This window comes from Salvelinus namaycush, chromosome 19 (genome assembly GCF_016432855.1).
Source record: "Salvelinus namaycush isolate Seneca chromosome 19, SaNama_1.0, whole genome shotgun sequence".
Taxonomy (NCBI): domain Eukaryota; kingdom Metazoa; phylum Chordata; class Actinopteri; order Salmoniformes; family Salmonidae; genus Salvelinus; species Salvelinus namaycush.
This window is the reverse complement of record NC_052325.1, coordinates 5,147,128-5,163,815: the sequence shown is the minus strand read 5'-3', so window position 1 is coordinate 5,163,815 and position 16,688 is coordinate 5,147,128. Positions and strand designations below refer to the sequence as shown.

The following is a 16,688-nucleotide window of genomic DNA, read 5'->3' as shown; positions in this document are numbered from 1 at the left end:
ATGTTATTTTGGCATTAATACGTGTCACGTATCAGTTTGCAAACAATGTAAAAAAATATATATAATTGAGTTATTAAAGCTGCATACAAACATGGTCTCTTTTTTGTTTTCTTGAGTAAGGCAGCTCCAAAATGCAGGTGTTTCAGCCTAGCTCAGTGCTCTCTGTGGTGGTGGGGCAAGCCGGCTTTTTTTCCAAATAGGCTTGGTCGATTTCGAACACCGGTAAATTCTTCAACAAGAACCTGTAACAAAGTGGTTTGAAACCAATGAGACAAGACTATAAAAAGACCATGTCAACTACAGACAAAAAGTTGGAGAAGGACCATGTTGATTCCCCGCCAACCCAGACCACAAACTTGAGCTCTAACAACGGAGATAAGGGGGGCGTCGTGGTGAATGCGAGGGCGGTGTGCAGCGTTTGTAGACGTTTATATCGTGAGCCTAAAATTCTGCTGTGTTTACACACTTTTTGCGCAGACTGCGTTCGTCAAATGGAACCGTTTTCGGTGTCGTCTGGTGTACACAATGGCAAAGCGGTACATCTGGAAGGCGAGGCGCCTTCTTCTGCCGTCACGGTTCTCTGTCCCGAGTGTGACTCTGAGGTGGGCATCCCGTTGTCCGGGGTAGAATGGCTGACCACTGACCACTTGGCCCTGGACGAAGTGTTTCTGGAGATGCTGATGAGCAAGAACTCTGTGGTATGCGACCTGTGCAGCGACGGGGACGCAGAGAAACGTTGTGAGGTTTGCTGTGTCAACCTTTGTGAGTTCTGTTGTCAAGCACACAGGTGAGTGCAAAAATTGAATTTGTAGGCCAAACTCATGAGTCATGACCAATGTTCCAATTTGTTGCAAGTTAACTAGTAAAAAGGGGGTTTAATGGGGTCCGTTTTAGCTTTGAAATTATTATAACATGGTAATTACATAGGCATGTAATTACTGTGTGGTTTATTGTGACCTACCATATGAGTTCACCATATCCATCTTCCTATCCTCCCCGGGAGACAGAAGAGGACGTCGACTCACTTCCCTCCACCCCGGTCAGGAGCTGCGTCTCTTCTGTGAGATCTGCGACCTGCCCATCTGCCTTGAGTGTGCCGCCACCTTCCACCGTGACCACTGCTGCCTCCCGACACGTGACGTCATCGACCGCCATGGGGACTGTATCCGGGAGCTGGTTACCGGGCACCTGCGGCCACGGCTGGACCGGCTGAAGGAGTCGCTGCGGAAGGTGGACCTATCCCAGGAGGCCTTGCAGGCCAGGATGGATGCAACGGCGGATGAGGTGCGTTCCTTTGCGAGGGGCTACGCTAGTGCTGTGGAGTCACACTGCCTGTCGCTGCTACTGCGTTTAGTGGAGCTGCGTCTGCAGCGCAGGAACCAGCTCCACCTACAAAGGGCTCAGCTGCAGCAGGCCCTGTCAGACGCCCGTGGGGGGGTGGCATTCGCAGAGCGGTTGCTGACGTGCGGGTCGGACTCGGAGATCCTGAGCGCCAAGGGCGTGACCCTCCGCAGGCTGGGCGGCCTGGTGGAGACTGACTACGACCCCCACCCAGCAACCATCGCCCCCGATAACAGTAACAGTATCTGCTTCCTGCCACGTGAGAGTGCAGGGAAGGTGGGGTGTACCCGGTGGTGGGGGTGATCCACGCCAAGACATTGGAGCTCAGCAGGTGTACCATTGAGGGGGAAGGTGAGACCCAGACCAAGGCTTTGTCCTGAAACAACCCTTAGCCCCGCCTCCTACACCCTATTTCCCTTAGCCCCTACTTCCGAGACAGTTCCACTGTCCCACTTTTAACAGCCATGAAGCAATCTCTTTCACTATAGTCAACTTTTTCTTCATACTATCCTCTCTGTTTTCTATGGCCTTCTAGTAGAAACTATTAGGGTGAGGGAATGCTTCCTAAGTCTTGACCCCAGACTGGTTACAGAGGCTTGGGGCTTGAGTTCAGACATTTCTTGGGGGTAAAATGTTCAGGTGATGCTTTTTTCCCCACAGACCTACGTGCACACACACAGATACACACACACACACACACACACACACACACACACACACACACACACACACACACTCAAACAGCGGCCTGAGGCAATGGTATGTCGGGAGGGTGACATTCCTTGTCTCTATGGAAACATTTAAAGTGGCAGGCATTTCCTTTGTCAGATGACAGGTATTTGAGACTCACACACCACTCTGTAGCAGCATGCCCACTGTGATAGTACAAACAGCTATTCCCTGCTGTGACTAAGTGTCAAAGTAAACTGCTGTCTCTGTGTCAAAGTAAACTGACCTTCGTTGTATTCATGTCATGTTCATCCATAATGCAGGTGTGTGTGTGTTTTGTCTTTCTGCCTGTCACAGGGCTTGAAGACTGTTTGTTATAAGGTTGGAGAAAGAACCTGCAGCCCAGGTCACTGTTTCTTTACTTTCCAAGTTTTTGTGCCTGAGAGTAAGGCTGTTTTAGGATTAGTGCCCATGTTTAACGTTTATATACAAAGCTGTAAATTGCACAAGGCTTTAGCATCGACGCATCAGAAAATCCAGGCGTAAGCCATTCATATCAAACATATTTGTAAATGTGTGCCTTTGTTCATGTCTGTGAAAACTACACAGGCTCTGAGATAAGAGATTTAAGTCAGCGGTTTGGCCCACTCTAGTAGGCCTATAGGACAGGTGACTAGTAACTGGAAGGCAGAAATTCAATTAACAGGATAATGGCGGACGGAAGACAGGGTGGTGCGGCAGGTGCCGCTTCTCATACGAATGCTGTTATTTTATCTAAAACATCAGGTGTACTCCGACCCCAGGCTAAGTAACTCATGCAATGAATTAAAGCTCAATTATGTGTTATCTCCAGTACTTTGCCATGATTGTCAGTTATGTAGCTGCTCTACTGATAATCTCAGTGCGTCCTTGCTGGGATGACACAATCAGTCTACTACCGGAGAATATCAACACCAAACACATTGGTTCACCGTTCCATGGGAGCGGACAGTACACCATACCATAATGTTCTGAATAATGGCCAAGTCTACCTCGCTCCCTATTCCACTGAACCGCTTAGGCGTAACAAACACAAGTCCAACATTTATCGGAAACTTTTAAACTACCTGTTCACTACTCTCCGGGGATGTGCAACTCAATCATGGGCCTAACATCACCGAGCCAGCGATACTCACCGGAGTGGAAAGCAGTGAATGGCCTCGTCCACTGATTGTCGCCGCTGTGGAAGTGGGTGAGTGCTATGGTCCCATGGTTTCTCTCGACTCACCCGGCTCCAGGATAGATTTTGACTCTTCAAACATACCCAAGTCGCTATATGCGATCCCTGACTCTGCTTCTGGTACGCAAGCTGTTTTAATTAGTTCCCCGCATCCAGTGCAGGCGGGAGGGATTGTTAATTGCGCTACCGAATTGCCCCTAATCAAAACGAAACAAAACGGCCTAAACCCAGCCGTCAGAAAATACAGAAAATTTAACTTTTTTCAATGTGTCAATCACTCTCGAGTCATCTGGGACCCACGAGCTAAGCCCAAGGGACTACTAGGGGGGCACTTGAACATTCGTAGTGTCATTCCAAAAAGTGGTCAAATTCAACATCTACTCACAGACTCCAACCTTGACTTCTTCTGCCTCTCAGAGACATGGCTCCATAAAAACTCTCCATATGCTGCTTTGATTGTGCCTGGCTACAATGTTTTCAGGAGAGACAGGATTGAAGGAAGAGGAGGGGGTGTGATGATTTACATGAAAGAACATATCCGATGTAAACAAATTGAGTGGTCATGTGATAATGAACTAGAATGTATTGGCCTGAACGTTACACTGTCTCCCCAAATGTCTTTTACCCTTATTGGAATGTATAGGCCACCTTCCACCAAAAGTGTGTTTTTTGGTGAGTTTAATAACATGCTTAGGGAATGTGATTTTGGGAAAGAGGTTATCTTAATGGGAGATTTTAATATGAATTATGAAGACAAGTCTTGTAGGAAAACCCTCAAACGGATCACTAATACCTTTGACTTTACACAGCTAGTTTAAGGGCCAACCAGGGTGACTTGTTGCTCTAAAACACAGATTGATTTGGTGTTCAGTAATAAACCAGAGAGAGTGACTAAATCATTCAATATAGTTACTGGGCTATCTGATCATAATCTGACACTTATAGCCAGAGAGCTGTCTAAGAGCAGGTTTAACCTCTCTACTGTTAGAAAGCCGGATCAACTAAGAATACCTAAGAGTGAATTAAACTATTTTGAAAACGCAATTAAGGGAATTAACTGGAATGATCTCTTGTCCTATACAGACGTGGAAGCTGATAGTAAGGTTTTTCTATCCACAATCCAGACTACAATAAATGGTTTCCTAAAGAAAATCAAATCCAAACCTGGCCAAAAGAGCACTCTTCCTTGGCTAAATGGAGAAATCTGGAAATTGATGAAAGAACGAGATTATGCTCTAAAAATAGCCCTAAGATCCAAATTAGAGCATGACAGACGTAGGTTTACCATGTTGAGAAATAAGGTGATGAAAGAAATCAGACAGGCCAAGGCAATACTTTTTTTATTAACATAATTGGTGAAGCAAAGGGAAATTCTAAATTGATCTGGGAGAATCCAAAAAAGTTAACAGGGAAAGACCATAGTAACACTGCAAAAAGACTAGAAATCATGGTGAATAACAATCTAACACAGGATGCAGTCGAAATAGCAATAGCCTTCAATTCCTACTTTATTGACTCTGTCAGGGTACTGACACAGAACCCCTCCACTGGTTTCTTGGGCTCAGTGCTAGTAAATGACACTCAACCTGTCTTCATCATAAGGGAGGTTTCTGAGTCAAAGGTGAACAAGGTGATTAGCTCACTAAAGAACTCTAAAGCCAAAGATGTGTTTGGGCTGAACTCTACCTTTCTTAAAAACTACAAAGAGTCACTCATTTGCCCCATTACTAAGGTCACCAACACATCTATTGGTCTCGGTGTGTTTCCAAGGGTATGGAAGTCAGCCATAATAACGGCCATCTTTAAATCGGGCGACCCTGCTGACGTGAGTAACTACAGGCCCATTAGTATACTACCTGTGGTGTCAAAGGTTGTTGAAAAGTGTGTAGCAGAACAACTGATTGCCCACCTCAACAACAGCCCCTTCACATTACACTCCATGCAGTTTGGCTTCAGAGTGAAACACTCCACAGAAACGGCCAACTGAGTGAGCAATGAGCTGTCGCCCACTCTTAGCTATGATGTGGGCGTGCCCCAAGGGTCAATACTGGGGCCCCTCCTGTTCAGCCTGTACATTAATGATCTGCCTTCTGTCTGTACTAGGTCTGAAGTTCAAATGTATGCAGATGATACAGTGATATATGTGCATGCAAAGAGCAAACAACAAGCTGCACAAGAACTCACTACTGTAATGGTCCAGGTTGCAAAGTGGCTCAGTGACTCGTGTTTGCATCTCAATGTGAAAAAAACTGTTTGCATGTTCTTCACAAAGAGGGCAACAGATGCTACTGAGCCAGATGTCTATGTGTCAGGGGAGAAGCTCCAGGTGGTATCTGATTTTAAGTCCCTTGGCATCATACTTGATTCCAACCTCTCTTTTAAAAAGCATGTGAAAAAAGGCAATTTAGATAACCAAATTCAACCTAGCTAATTTCTGATTTATACGAAATTGTTTGACTACAGAGGTAGCAAAACTGTACTTCAAATCTATGATACTACCCCACTTTACATACTGCTTGACTAGTTGGGCCCAAGCTTGCTGTACAACATTAAAACCTATTCAGTCTGTCTACAAACAGGCTCTCAAAGTGCTTGATAGGAAGCCCAATAGCCATCATCACTGTTACATTTTCAGAAAGCATGAGCTCCTGAGTTGGGAAAATCTTGTGCAATACACCGACGCATGTCTTGTATTCAAGATCCTAAATGGCCTGGCTCCCCCTCCACTCAGTATTTTTGTTAAACAGTAAACCCAAACTATTGGCAGCAGATCCACAAGGTCTGCCATGAGAGGTGACTGTATAGCTCCCTTAAGGAAAAGCACCTTTAGTATATCCGCTTTCTCTGTGAGAGCTTCCCATGTCTGGAATACACTGCCATCAGACACACATAACTGCACCACATATCACACTTTCACAAAATGCACAAAGACATGGCTAAAGGTCAATCAGATTTGTGAACATAATCCCTAGCTGTGTATTGCCGCTTTCCATGTCTGTTGTCTGTAGCTTGTGAGGTGTGGAAACACTTTGTTGCTTTTATGAGTTTTGTCTTGCTGCTTTTTGTTCTATGTTGCTCTGTCTGTATGCTACGTCTTGCTTGTCCTATGTTGCTCTGTCTGTATGCTATGTCTTGCTTGTCCTATGTTGCTCTGTGTGTGCTCACTGCTCAATGATTGTCTATATTGTAATAGTTTTTAATAACCTGCCCAGGGACTGCGGTTGAAAATTAGCCGACTGGCTAAAACCGGCACTTTTACTGAAACATTGATTAATGTGCACTGTCCCTGTAAAAATAAAATAAACTCAAACAGTGAAGCATGGTGGTGGCAGCATCATGTTGTGGGTATGTTTTTCATAGGCAGGGACTGGGAAACAGGTTAGAATTGAAGGAATGATGGATGGCTCTAAATACAGGCAAATTCTTGAGGGAAACCTGTTTCAGTCTTCGAGAGATTTGAGACTGGGACCGAGGTTCACCTTCCAGCAGGACAATGACCCTAAGCATACTGCTAAAGCAACACTCCAGTGGTTTAAGGGGAACCATTTAAATGTCTTGGAATGGCCTAGTCAAAGCCCAGACCTCAATCCAATTGAGAATCTGTGGTATGACTTAAAGATTGCTGTACACCAGCGGAACCCATCCAACTTGAAGGAGCTGGAGCAGTTTTGCCTTGAAGAATGGGCAAAATCCCAGTGGCTAGATGTTCCAAGCTTATAGAGACATACCCCAAGAGACTTGCAGCTGTAATTGCTGCCAAAGGTGGCTCTACAAAGTATTGGGGGGGGGGGGGGGGTGAATAGTTATGCACGCTCAAGTTTTCTGTTTTTTTGTCTTATTTCTTGTTTGTTTCACAATAACAAATATTTTGCATCTTCAAAGTGATTGGCATGTTGTGTAAATCAAATGATACAACCCCCCCCAAAAAATCTATTTTAATTCCAGGTTGTAAGACAACAAAATAGGAAAAATGCCAAGGGGGATGAATACTTTCACAAGCCACTGTATGTACCTTCCATGCACCCTGTTTGCAATAAGACACTTAAGTAATACTGCAAAGAATTTGGCAAAGCAATTCACTTTTTGTCCTGAATACAAAGTGTTATGTTTGGGGCAAATCCAAATCAACACATTACTGAGTAGCGTTCTCTATATTTTCAAGCACAGTGGTGGCTGCATCAAATTATGGGTATGCTTGTAATAGTTAAGGACTGGGGAGTTTTTCAGGACAAAAAGGAAACATAATGGAGCTAAGCACAGGCCAAATCCAAGAGGAAAACATGGTTCAGTTTGCTTTCCACCAGACAATGGGAGATGAATTCCCCTTTCAGCAGGACAATAACCTAAATACAAGGCCTAATCTACACTGGAGTTGCTTACCAAGAAGACAGTGAATGTTCCTGAGTGGCCGAGTAACAGTTTTGACTTAAATCTACATGAAAATCTATGGCAAGACCTGAAAATGGTTGTCTAGTAATGATCAACAACCAATTCGACAGAGCTTGAAGAATGTTTTAAATAATAATGGACAAATGTTGCATAATCCAGGTGTGGAAAGCTCTTAGAGACTTACCCAGAAAGACACACATTTAATCGCTGCCAACGGTGCTTCTACAAAGTATTGACTCAAAGGTGGTAATACTTATGAAGAAGAGAGTGAATGTTCTGTATTTAATTTTCAATAAATTTGCCTCAATTTCTAAAAACATGTTATCACTTTGTCATTATGGGGTATTGTATGTAGATGGGGGGGAGAAAAAAAAATATTTAATCCATTTTGAATTCAGGCTGTAACACAACAAAATGCGGAATAAGTCAAGGGGTATGAATACTTTCTGAAGGCATTGTATTTGAATACACAGTGTGAAAAATAGTATAAAAGAAACAGGAAGTGTCCAGTGTTAAATGTCTTTATATACACTGAGTGTACAAAACATTATGAACTCCTGCTCTTTCCATGACAGACTGACCAGGTGAAAGCTATGATCACTTATTGATGTCACTTGTTAAATCCACCTCAATCAGTGTAGATGAAGGGGAAGAGACCGGTTAAAGAAGGATTTTAAGACTTGAGACAATTGAGACATGGATTGTGTATGTGTGCCATTCAGAGGTGAATGGGCAAGACAAAATATTTAAGTGCCTTTGAACGGGGTATGGTAGTAGGTGCCAGGCGCACCGGTTTGTGTCAAGAACTGCAATGCTGCTGGGTTTTTCACGCTCAACCAGTTTCCCATGTGTATCAAGAATTGTCCATCACCCAATGGACATTTAGCCAACTTGACACAACCATTGGAAGCATTGGAGTCAACATGGGCCAGCATCCCTGTGGAACGCTTTCGACACCGATGTAGTGTCCGTGCCCCGATGAATTGAGGCTGTTCTGAGGGCAAAAAGGGGTTGTGCTTTGTAGTCTCTGTGTACATGGGACAGCAGCGTTGGCTGTGAGTGTGAGTGTGAGTGTGTGTGTTTGTGAGTATGGGTGTAAACGTGTGTGAGTGTATATGTGAGTAAAGGAGTTTGCTTATGCTTTAATAAAGGGGTCATACATAGTTTGAACGTTTTACTGTTCCTTATAACTATATCATAATAGATTATATCTGTTGGTGTTAAGAAAAGGGTTACTTGTGTTCTCTGCAGCAGATTGGAGGCGGTGGTGGTGGATAACAGTGATGGCTCCTATTCCATCGCCTACACCCCCGTAGAGCCAGGGTCCTACTCTGTGTGGGTGTGTGTCAAGGCCCAACACGTTAAGGTACTCTACCAGCCCCGGGTCAGGGGTCAGCATGGCCCTGTATTTCCATTTTGTATTCAATTATTCTTACTCTCATTTCTGTCATTCATTTCTTTTCACTTCTTTTCTCCTCCAGGTTTCCCCTTTTGTCCTAAATGTGAAGAGAAAGGTCCAGCGGCACTGTGGAATGTTCCACTGTTGTTCTTTCTGTTCCAGTGGGGGTTTTAAGGTACAGCAGACTACAGAGTATTTGGCTAGGTATGTTTGAAATGGGAAATATTATATACACTTATCTGTGGAACTCAATGGTGAGGCCACATCTAGTACTGGTGTAGGGACAATGCTAGGTATGTCCTCTATGGGCAGTGTGCCAAGTAGGTGCAGCAGAGTAAAGGCTACTACAGGAGCAGAATGCTAGGTACAGTTGAAGTCGGAAGTTTACATACACCTTAGCCAAATACATTTAAACTCAGTTTTTCCCAATTCCTGACATTTAATCCAAGTAAAGATTCACTGTCTTAGGTCAGTTAGGATCACCACTTAGTTTTAAGAATGTGAAATGTCTGAATAATAGGAGAGAGAATGATTTATTTAGCTTTTATTTCTTTTATCACATTCCCAGTGGTCAGAAGTTTACATGCACTCAATTAGTATTTGGTAGCATTTCCTTTAAAATGTTTAACTTGGGTCAAACATTTCAGGTAGCCTTCCACAACCTTCCCACAATAAGTTGGGTGAATTTTGGCCCATTCCTCCTGACAGAGCTGGTGTAACTGAGTCAGGTTTGTAGGCCTCCTTGATCGCACACGCTTCTTCAGTTCTGCCCACAAATTGTCTATAGGATTGAGGTCAGGGCTTTGTGATGGCCACTCCAATACCTTGACTTTGTTGTCCTTAAGCCATTTTGTCACAACTTTGGAAGTATGCTTGGGGTCCTTGTCCATTTGGAAGACCCATTTGTGACCAAACTTTAACTTCCTGACTGATGTCTTGAGATGTTGCTTCAATATATCCACATAATTTTCCTTTCCTCATGATGCCATCTATTTTGTGAAGTGCACCAGTCCCTCCTGCAGCAAAGCACCCCCACAACATGATGCTGCCACCTCCGTGCTTCACGGTTGGGATGGTGTTCTTCGGCTTGCAAGCATCACCCTTTTTCCTCCAAACATAACGATGGTCATTATGGCCAAACAGTTCTATTTTTGTTTCATCAGACCAGAGGACATTTTTTTGTACCTGTTTCCTCCAGCATCTTCACAAGGTCCTTTGCTGTTGTTCTGGGATTGATTTGCACTTTTCGCACCAAAGTACGTTCATCTCTAGGAGACAGATTGTGTCTCCTTCCTGAGCAGTATGACGGCTGCATGGTCCCATGGTTTTTATACTTGCGTACTATTGTTTGTACAGATGAACGTGGTACCTTCAGGCGTCTTGGCTGATTTCTTTTGATTTTACCATGATGTCAAGCAAAGAGGCACTGAGTTTGAAGGTAGGCCTTGAAAGACACCCACAGGTACACCTCCAATTGACTCAAATGATGTCATAGCTTTAGAAGCTTTTAATTGACATCATTTTCTGGAATTTTCCAAGCTGTTTAATTAAAGGCACAGTCAACTTAGTGTATGTAAACTTCTGACCCACTGGAATTGTGACACAGTTAATTATAAGTGAAATAATCTGTCTGTAAACAATTGTTGGAAAAATTACTTGTGTCATGCACAAAGTAGATGTCCTAACCGACTTGCCAAAACTATAGTTTGTTAACAAGAAGTTTGTGGAGTGGTTGAAAAACGAGTTTTAATGACTCCAACCTAAGTGTATGTAAACTTCCGACTTCAACTGTATGTGCAGAATTGGACATGTGCTTTGTCTGGTACGCTCAGTGGACAAGGCACATCAGGTAACAGTAACTCTTTTTGGCTCTGAAGACATGAGTCTGTGTCTGTCTGTCAAGAAGTGTGTGTTCGCTGTCCACCATGACATTAAGCACCAGACAGATTTACTAAGCATTTGCACGACGGTCACGATAGCTTTGCTTTTAATCTCTTATTCCTTTCTGAAAATATCAGGTACAAAACTATGAATATTAGCACTCTTGCCTTATGTGTGTGCAGGAGGGTTCCCTGTATTCCCCCCCCCCCCCCCCCCCCCCCCCTTGTGATAACGGCAGTGGGGGGAACAGTAACAGCGGTGTGGGTGGACAGGGTCAGGCTCGCCCCGGGGACAGTGCAGCTCTGAGGGACAGGACCAGGACACCCCTACCACCACCAGACATGGGTCTACAAATCAACCATTTCAGATGATTAACGAAATAGTGGAAAGAAGTGGTACAGTTGGGGATAAAAGTGAGAAGAATGAATGTAATTGAAAGACCATTCTCTTTCATCTTAAAAAAATCACACTGGCATCACTTGATGATGTGTCGGTACAATATTAACAACAGTTATATCGTTTCCATCCGGAATACGAAGCATAACATTCATAATAAATGTAGTCATGGTTTAGAATAATAGGCTGGAAGTTTGTTGTCACTGCAGTTCCGTTCTCCACCACTTGATGACAGTAGTGTGCTATTCACTCTTACTTCAGCCCATCATACCATTTTAATGGAAATATTCCATTACACATGAGCGCCTTAGAGAATACTTATTAGTGGGGACAGTGCCTAATCAAGCGTGATACCTATCTAATTACGCTGTTTTGGAAATGAGTAATAATGTAATCACCATTATCATGTTTAGTTTGTTGTACAGTTGTTGATGTTGCCTACGTGGAAGCTGTACCACTACATGATGGTTGAAAAGCAGTTGTACTACTGGTATCATTGTGTTAGACTTAACACACTCTCACCCTCCCTGAGGTAGCTGACCCTCCTCTGTACAGTTGTTTGGTGGGAGCAGGGAGGTGTAAAGATCTTTAGAAATGATGATGTTGAGGGGGTGGATGACTCAAATACTAACCTCTGTTACGTGATCTCTAGAACACAAGTGTTGAAACCACATTACAGTGGACTATTAAACCATTATCTGCAGAGTGGACCCAGGAGAGAAGAAGTTTATGTCCCACATAAACGCTTTAAACCCATGATTGGAAACTGAGACAACGTGTCTTGTAAGCTTAAAAACCTCTTCTAATACAACATAACAGAAAAATGTGATGGACAATAATTTGTCTCACACTCCCTCATTCTGCTCCTTTGTCTTCCTCCTTGTATTTTTATTCCTTCTCTCACAAAGAATCTCCCTGGTTCATTCACTGACTCCCCCTTTCTGTTGGTGTGCTGAGCTGTGACCATCACTCATCGATCCTTTGCATATTTGTGTGTGTGAGGTGATAACTCCATCTTTATCCTTCCTGTAAAGAGCTTGCCACGACACATCGCCACGACAACCCTATGACTGACGTCATACTCTGATAGGCTCTTCATCTCAGGGCTCCAAGAGATGAACCACAAGTTCTTCATCACTGCAGAGGTTGAAATAGAGCTCATTTAAAAGTACATGAACCCAGAGCGGATTATAATTGTACGGTGATGGAATTAGAGTAGTCTATCCATGATGAATTTTGAATAATTTAGTTAAACTAGTTTATATTAGTTCAACCTCTATCATGCATGTACATTGCAAAACATATTAGTAAATTCCCTTTGGACAAGATGGATACGGCACACAGGCCAGATAGTGCGCTGAGCAGGAAGAATCAACTGCATTGTAGCTAGTGTTCCATGATGAGTGGAGTCAGAGATAATTTTCTTTGTGTGTGTGTGTGACATAAATAAAGACTCTGACAACGGGTCACTCTGAACACAGTGTAACCTGATTTCAGACAAGGGCCAGAGCCATATCATCACACTAATGTACTTACATAGCTCAAAATTGACCCCACATCACACAGGAGAGTGGAGTGCCCCATGGCAATCTCCAGGCAATAATGTGAACCTGGCCATACAGGACTGAATCTACAGATACCTGGGCCTAAAAGAGCCAGAAATAAACTGGTAGCCAGAGTACCTGAATACTAGACAGTTCAATTATCCCCACAAACACTGCTCTGACTGACTGAGTCTCCATCAGATCATCTGATTCCAAACACCACCACTCCAGTCCTGTTTGTAGAGCTCTCTTTATCTAGTACACCTGCCCGTAATGTCACATCACCTGGGACTCGTCATCTGTGTTCTTGGCACCGTAGGACGGCACAGAGACGCCCCATTACCTGGAACATCAGATATGGAGTAACCCTCACCAACCCCCTCCCCATGTTATCATCACTGGAACATACATTTGACAGATACCCTCTATGACGTAGCATGGGAGCCTATCCTCTTGCCCTGGCATAGATCCCCAGGGTGGTATGATGGTACTTTACTTTATTGACTGGATTTAAACCATCGTAATTCGCCATCCCGTTCACACGGCGCTCCAAAGCCAGATGCTGTTTCATTATGTTATGTTTACCTGCTGGAGTATGCCTTTTAATTTGCTGCACCAGGGCTTCATTGTTCTAAACCTTAATCTCCCTCACTGTCTCTTTCTTCCACTTGTCCTTTCTTTGTTTCTTTCTCCCTCGCCACTCTTTTTTCTCTCTCTAGAAGTGTTTGTAATGAGCACTTTGTCTTTGCTGCATTGTTTTGTTGGGCTTGAAGTTCACCATGAGTCCTCTCCAGGCCAATGATCCGTACCCCTCTGACATTGATAACAAGAGGTGCAGCGAAGCAAACGGCCCCCCTCCCTCCGGAACTTGATATGGCTTAAAAAGCGTCAGCCTTTTGTGTCAGCCCAGCATTTTTGTTTTGGAGTCTTTTTAGGCACAGAGCCAGCCACTCAAATGTACAGTTTGCGAGCGTGCGTGACACATGATGCATCTCCAAAGAGGACTCTACAGTGATTACGGCACACTCTGTGCCACAGCACCACACTACTAATTCACTCAGTAAGGGGTGTCACATAAATCCGCCCTGTGGTGCGGAGTGGGGCCTGAGCTAATGGCAACTCAAGGACCCACTGACTGACTTGGGCTCTGTCCCCCCACTCAGCAGGACGTGACTGCGTTTCAAGATGGATTTACCTTATAATGTGTCAAAAGATCTTCACTCCAGCCCCCCTCTGACATACTATAAAATGAGCAGACAAGACAACACAACCATTATCACAACTTATACACTATGTTTAAAGTCAAAGACTGAAGCAATATTTTCAGACTTGGTGTAAAAGTGGGCAGAAAACACATTTTGTCTGGGAGTCGGGGTCAAAAGTAGCACTCTGATTATAAACTGACAGACTGAAGATGATTAACTGTGCGCTGTTGCCCAATGGTAGGCAACAAGAGAGTGCATTTGCTAAGTGTATTTTATAGGATCTAGGATCACGTGCCACTAAATGTCTTTCTACACAATTACAATGTTGTTTTCGACACTTAAAAAAACATCCACTTTCCCATAATTCCCTTGCCCTTAACTGAAGGCCTTGCAAATAGTTTCCCTAGGCAGATGGGTTGTCTCCCACAATGTTAACAATGTTGCCCTAGGGCCCTAAGTCTGGAATTTCCGGGACTAGGCCAATGGTTCCCAACCTTTTTAGGTTACTGTACCACCAACTCAATTTCTCTGCCCTGAGTACCCCTGAAGTATTGAAGCTCATTCTTGCCATCATTTAAATTTTAATACTAAGTTAATATCAATTTTTTTTAAGTCAACCTTTCGAGATGGTAGAACATACATATAGGATATGTTTCATAATCTGTAGCATTGTGTGGCAATTTCCATCTATCCACGTTGCAGAGATCAGGAAAGCAGTGCCGCCGGCATTTGCCCCAACACTTTTGATTCAGTTTGATAAAAAATATTGACACAAAAGGGTTGAAAACTCATGCACAATTAATCCGATCTTCAGTTTGATCAGCTGCAGGTAGCCTAGAGAAGCCTATGCTCTCTGATACCCTCTGGCCAAGGGAAACGAAGTGGTAACATCATGTATTCATAGCCTAAGCTATATATTTATACCCTAAAATAGGGCTATTTATTTGTGTTAAGAGAAAATGTGAATGTGATCAATTTTGGTTTATATTCAAACTTTGGTTGGCTAAGCTACCTAGACTTTATCAATCCAAAATTATTTACTGGAATGAATCAATCAACAGAAAAGTGATGACATACTGTGTGAGTAACTTTTAAATTACAGATGCAAAGGCCTACATGATGCAACCCTGCATAAAGCAAGCTCAGCCCTGTTAGTTATATTGTCCAATCGCAGTTGTTGTCTAGTTTTTTGTAAAACCATGACCAGGTTAGAAAAAATCTGGTCCCATCATAGCCCATATAAAACTGTTTTACAGCTGATTTATTTATATGTGGTGCCACCTCTGAAAGCACCACGCAATATTACAAATGAAGAAACATTTCCTATAAGTATGTTCTACTATCTTGAAATGTTGATATTGCATCAAAAATTGTATTTATTTTTCGTGGAGTGAATGAGCTTCCATCCTGACCCCTCATGTTCATTTTACCAGTAAACCTATGGTCTCATGAGTCTCATACTCCCCGTGGATAGGCCAAGTAGCTCGCTCTCTGGTTGGGAAACAGAACCAGGCTACCTTGCAAAGCACTAATTGATAGATCCATATTCAGCCATTGTGCATTGTCGTCTTTCACATGCAATACAAATATTTTTTTAATACAAGGACTAGCTACAAAGTACAGTCAGTGCTAAATCACACAGACATACACGTTGCAAAACGGACTTGCATATTTAAATAAATACAAATAAAACACGTTGCAAAAATACTTTTGTAATTAATAGACGCTCCCTACATGTACCAGGCTGGGTAGTCGATGTTCGAGATTGTGGGAGGAGCCGTCGTTCGTTGTAGAGTTGCAGCAGTATCAACATCCCTTGACAGAGGCTAGCTATTTAGATAGCTGTAGAGCTATCAATAATGAAATGAGCAAAGGGAAAGCAAACTACAAAATGAAATCATAGATAGCGAGTTACCCGAATACATTTCTGAACACGGCTATTTGGAAACGGTGGACTAGGATGCATGTCTGTCACCGATTTACTCAAAGGCATTATTGAGGTGATGCAGCAGCGGCGAAATATCGTAACGGACTGCCTCAGGAGGATAGCTAGCCAGCTTGCTAACAGTAGCTAGCTAGCCAGATGCCTTTACAGAAAAAGGCGCAGTCTTTAGCAGGCCAACTATTTTCCTAACCTCAACATATCCGAGAAACGTAGCTAGCTAATATTACAATACAATATTGCGGGTGCACATATATGTGTTTAATCAGCTAGCTAAGTTAATGTTATTGCTTTTCTCCATTAGTAATTTAACTAGCTAGATGGCTAGCCAAGCCAGTCAATTCAGTGGATGAATTTGGTATTCTGTGGAGACGCTGCGCGATATCAGACGCAGGCCCGGGTGAGGAAGCTGATAAAATACAGTATATTGGGAATATTTATACAAATTAGCAAGACAAGACCGATTTTTAACCACATAATTTAACAGGAACGTAAGTAGCTAGCTAGTTGTCATTTTAACACTTATTTTGCTACTATTGAAATGGTCAAGGGAGAATGTATGTATCTCTGTATTAGAACCTTGTCGATGATGCGACAATATCTGATTAAAATGTTTCACTATTTGAAAGCCTAATAACTGTCCTGTTAAATGAACTTACAATATGTGTTAGGCATTAACAAAATATTTCGAGTTGGTTTTGAT

The 16,688-nt window shown here is 43.1% G+C and overlaps 2 protein-coding genes across 3 annotated transcripts in view; both read left to right on the top strand.

The window, feature by feature from the left end:
* The first annotated feature begins 491 nt into the window (after positions 1-491).
* On the top strand, positions 492-9,191 carry LOC120064528 (tripartite motif-containing protein 45-like). Its single transcript, XM_039015138.1, has 4 exons — positions 492-787; positions 1,008-1,634; positions 8,870-8,984; positions 9,180-9,191. The coding sequence occupies exons 1-4, from the start codon at positions 492-494 to the stop codon at positions 9,189-9,191; spliced, it is 1,050 nt and encodes a 349-aa protein (XP_038871066.1).
* Positions 9,192-15,849: 6,658 nt separating this feature from the next.
* The window catches only part of man1a2 (mannosidase, alpha, class 1A, member 2), a 132,328-nt gene continuing 131,489 nt past the window's right edge, over positions 15,850-16,688 (top strand). Inside the window, exon 1 of one of the 2 annotated variants that reach the window (XM_039014426.1) lies at positions 15,850-16,043. The gene's annotated coding sequence lies outside the window, so the exon portion shown is untranslated. Of the gene's footprint in view, positions 16,386-16,688 lie in introns of both variants that reach the window. The other variant, XM_039014425.1, reaches the window with a different exon arrangement.

Excerpts from the sequence above, each read along its gene's own strand:
- LOC120064528 (XM_039015138.1), top strand. The coding sequence starts at position 492 with ATGGAACCGTTTTCGGTGTCGTCTGGTGTACACAATGGCAAAGCGGTA. Across the intron at positions 788-1,007 it reads TTCTGTTGTCAAGCACACAG|AAGAGGACGTCGACTCACTT; the intron begins GTGAGTGCAAAA and ends CCCGGGAGACAG. Across the intron at positions 1,635-8,869 it reads AAGGTGGGGTGTACCCGGTG|CAGATTGGAGGCGGTGGTGG; the intron begins GTGGGGGTGATC and ends TGTTCTCTGCAG.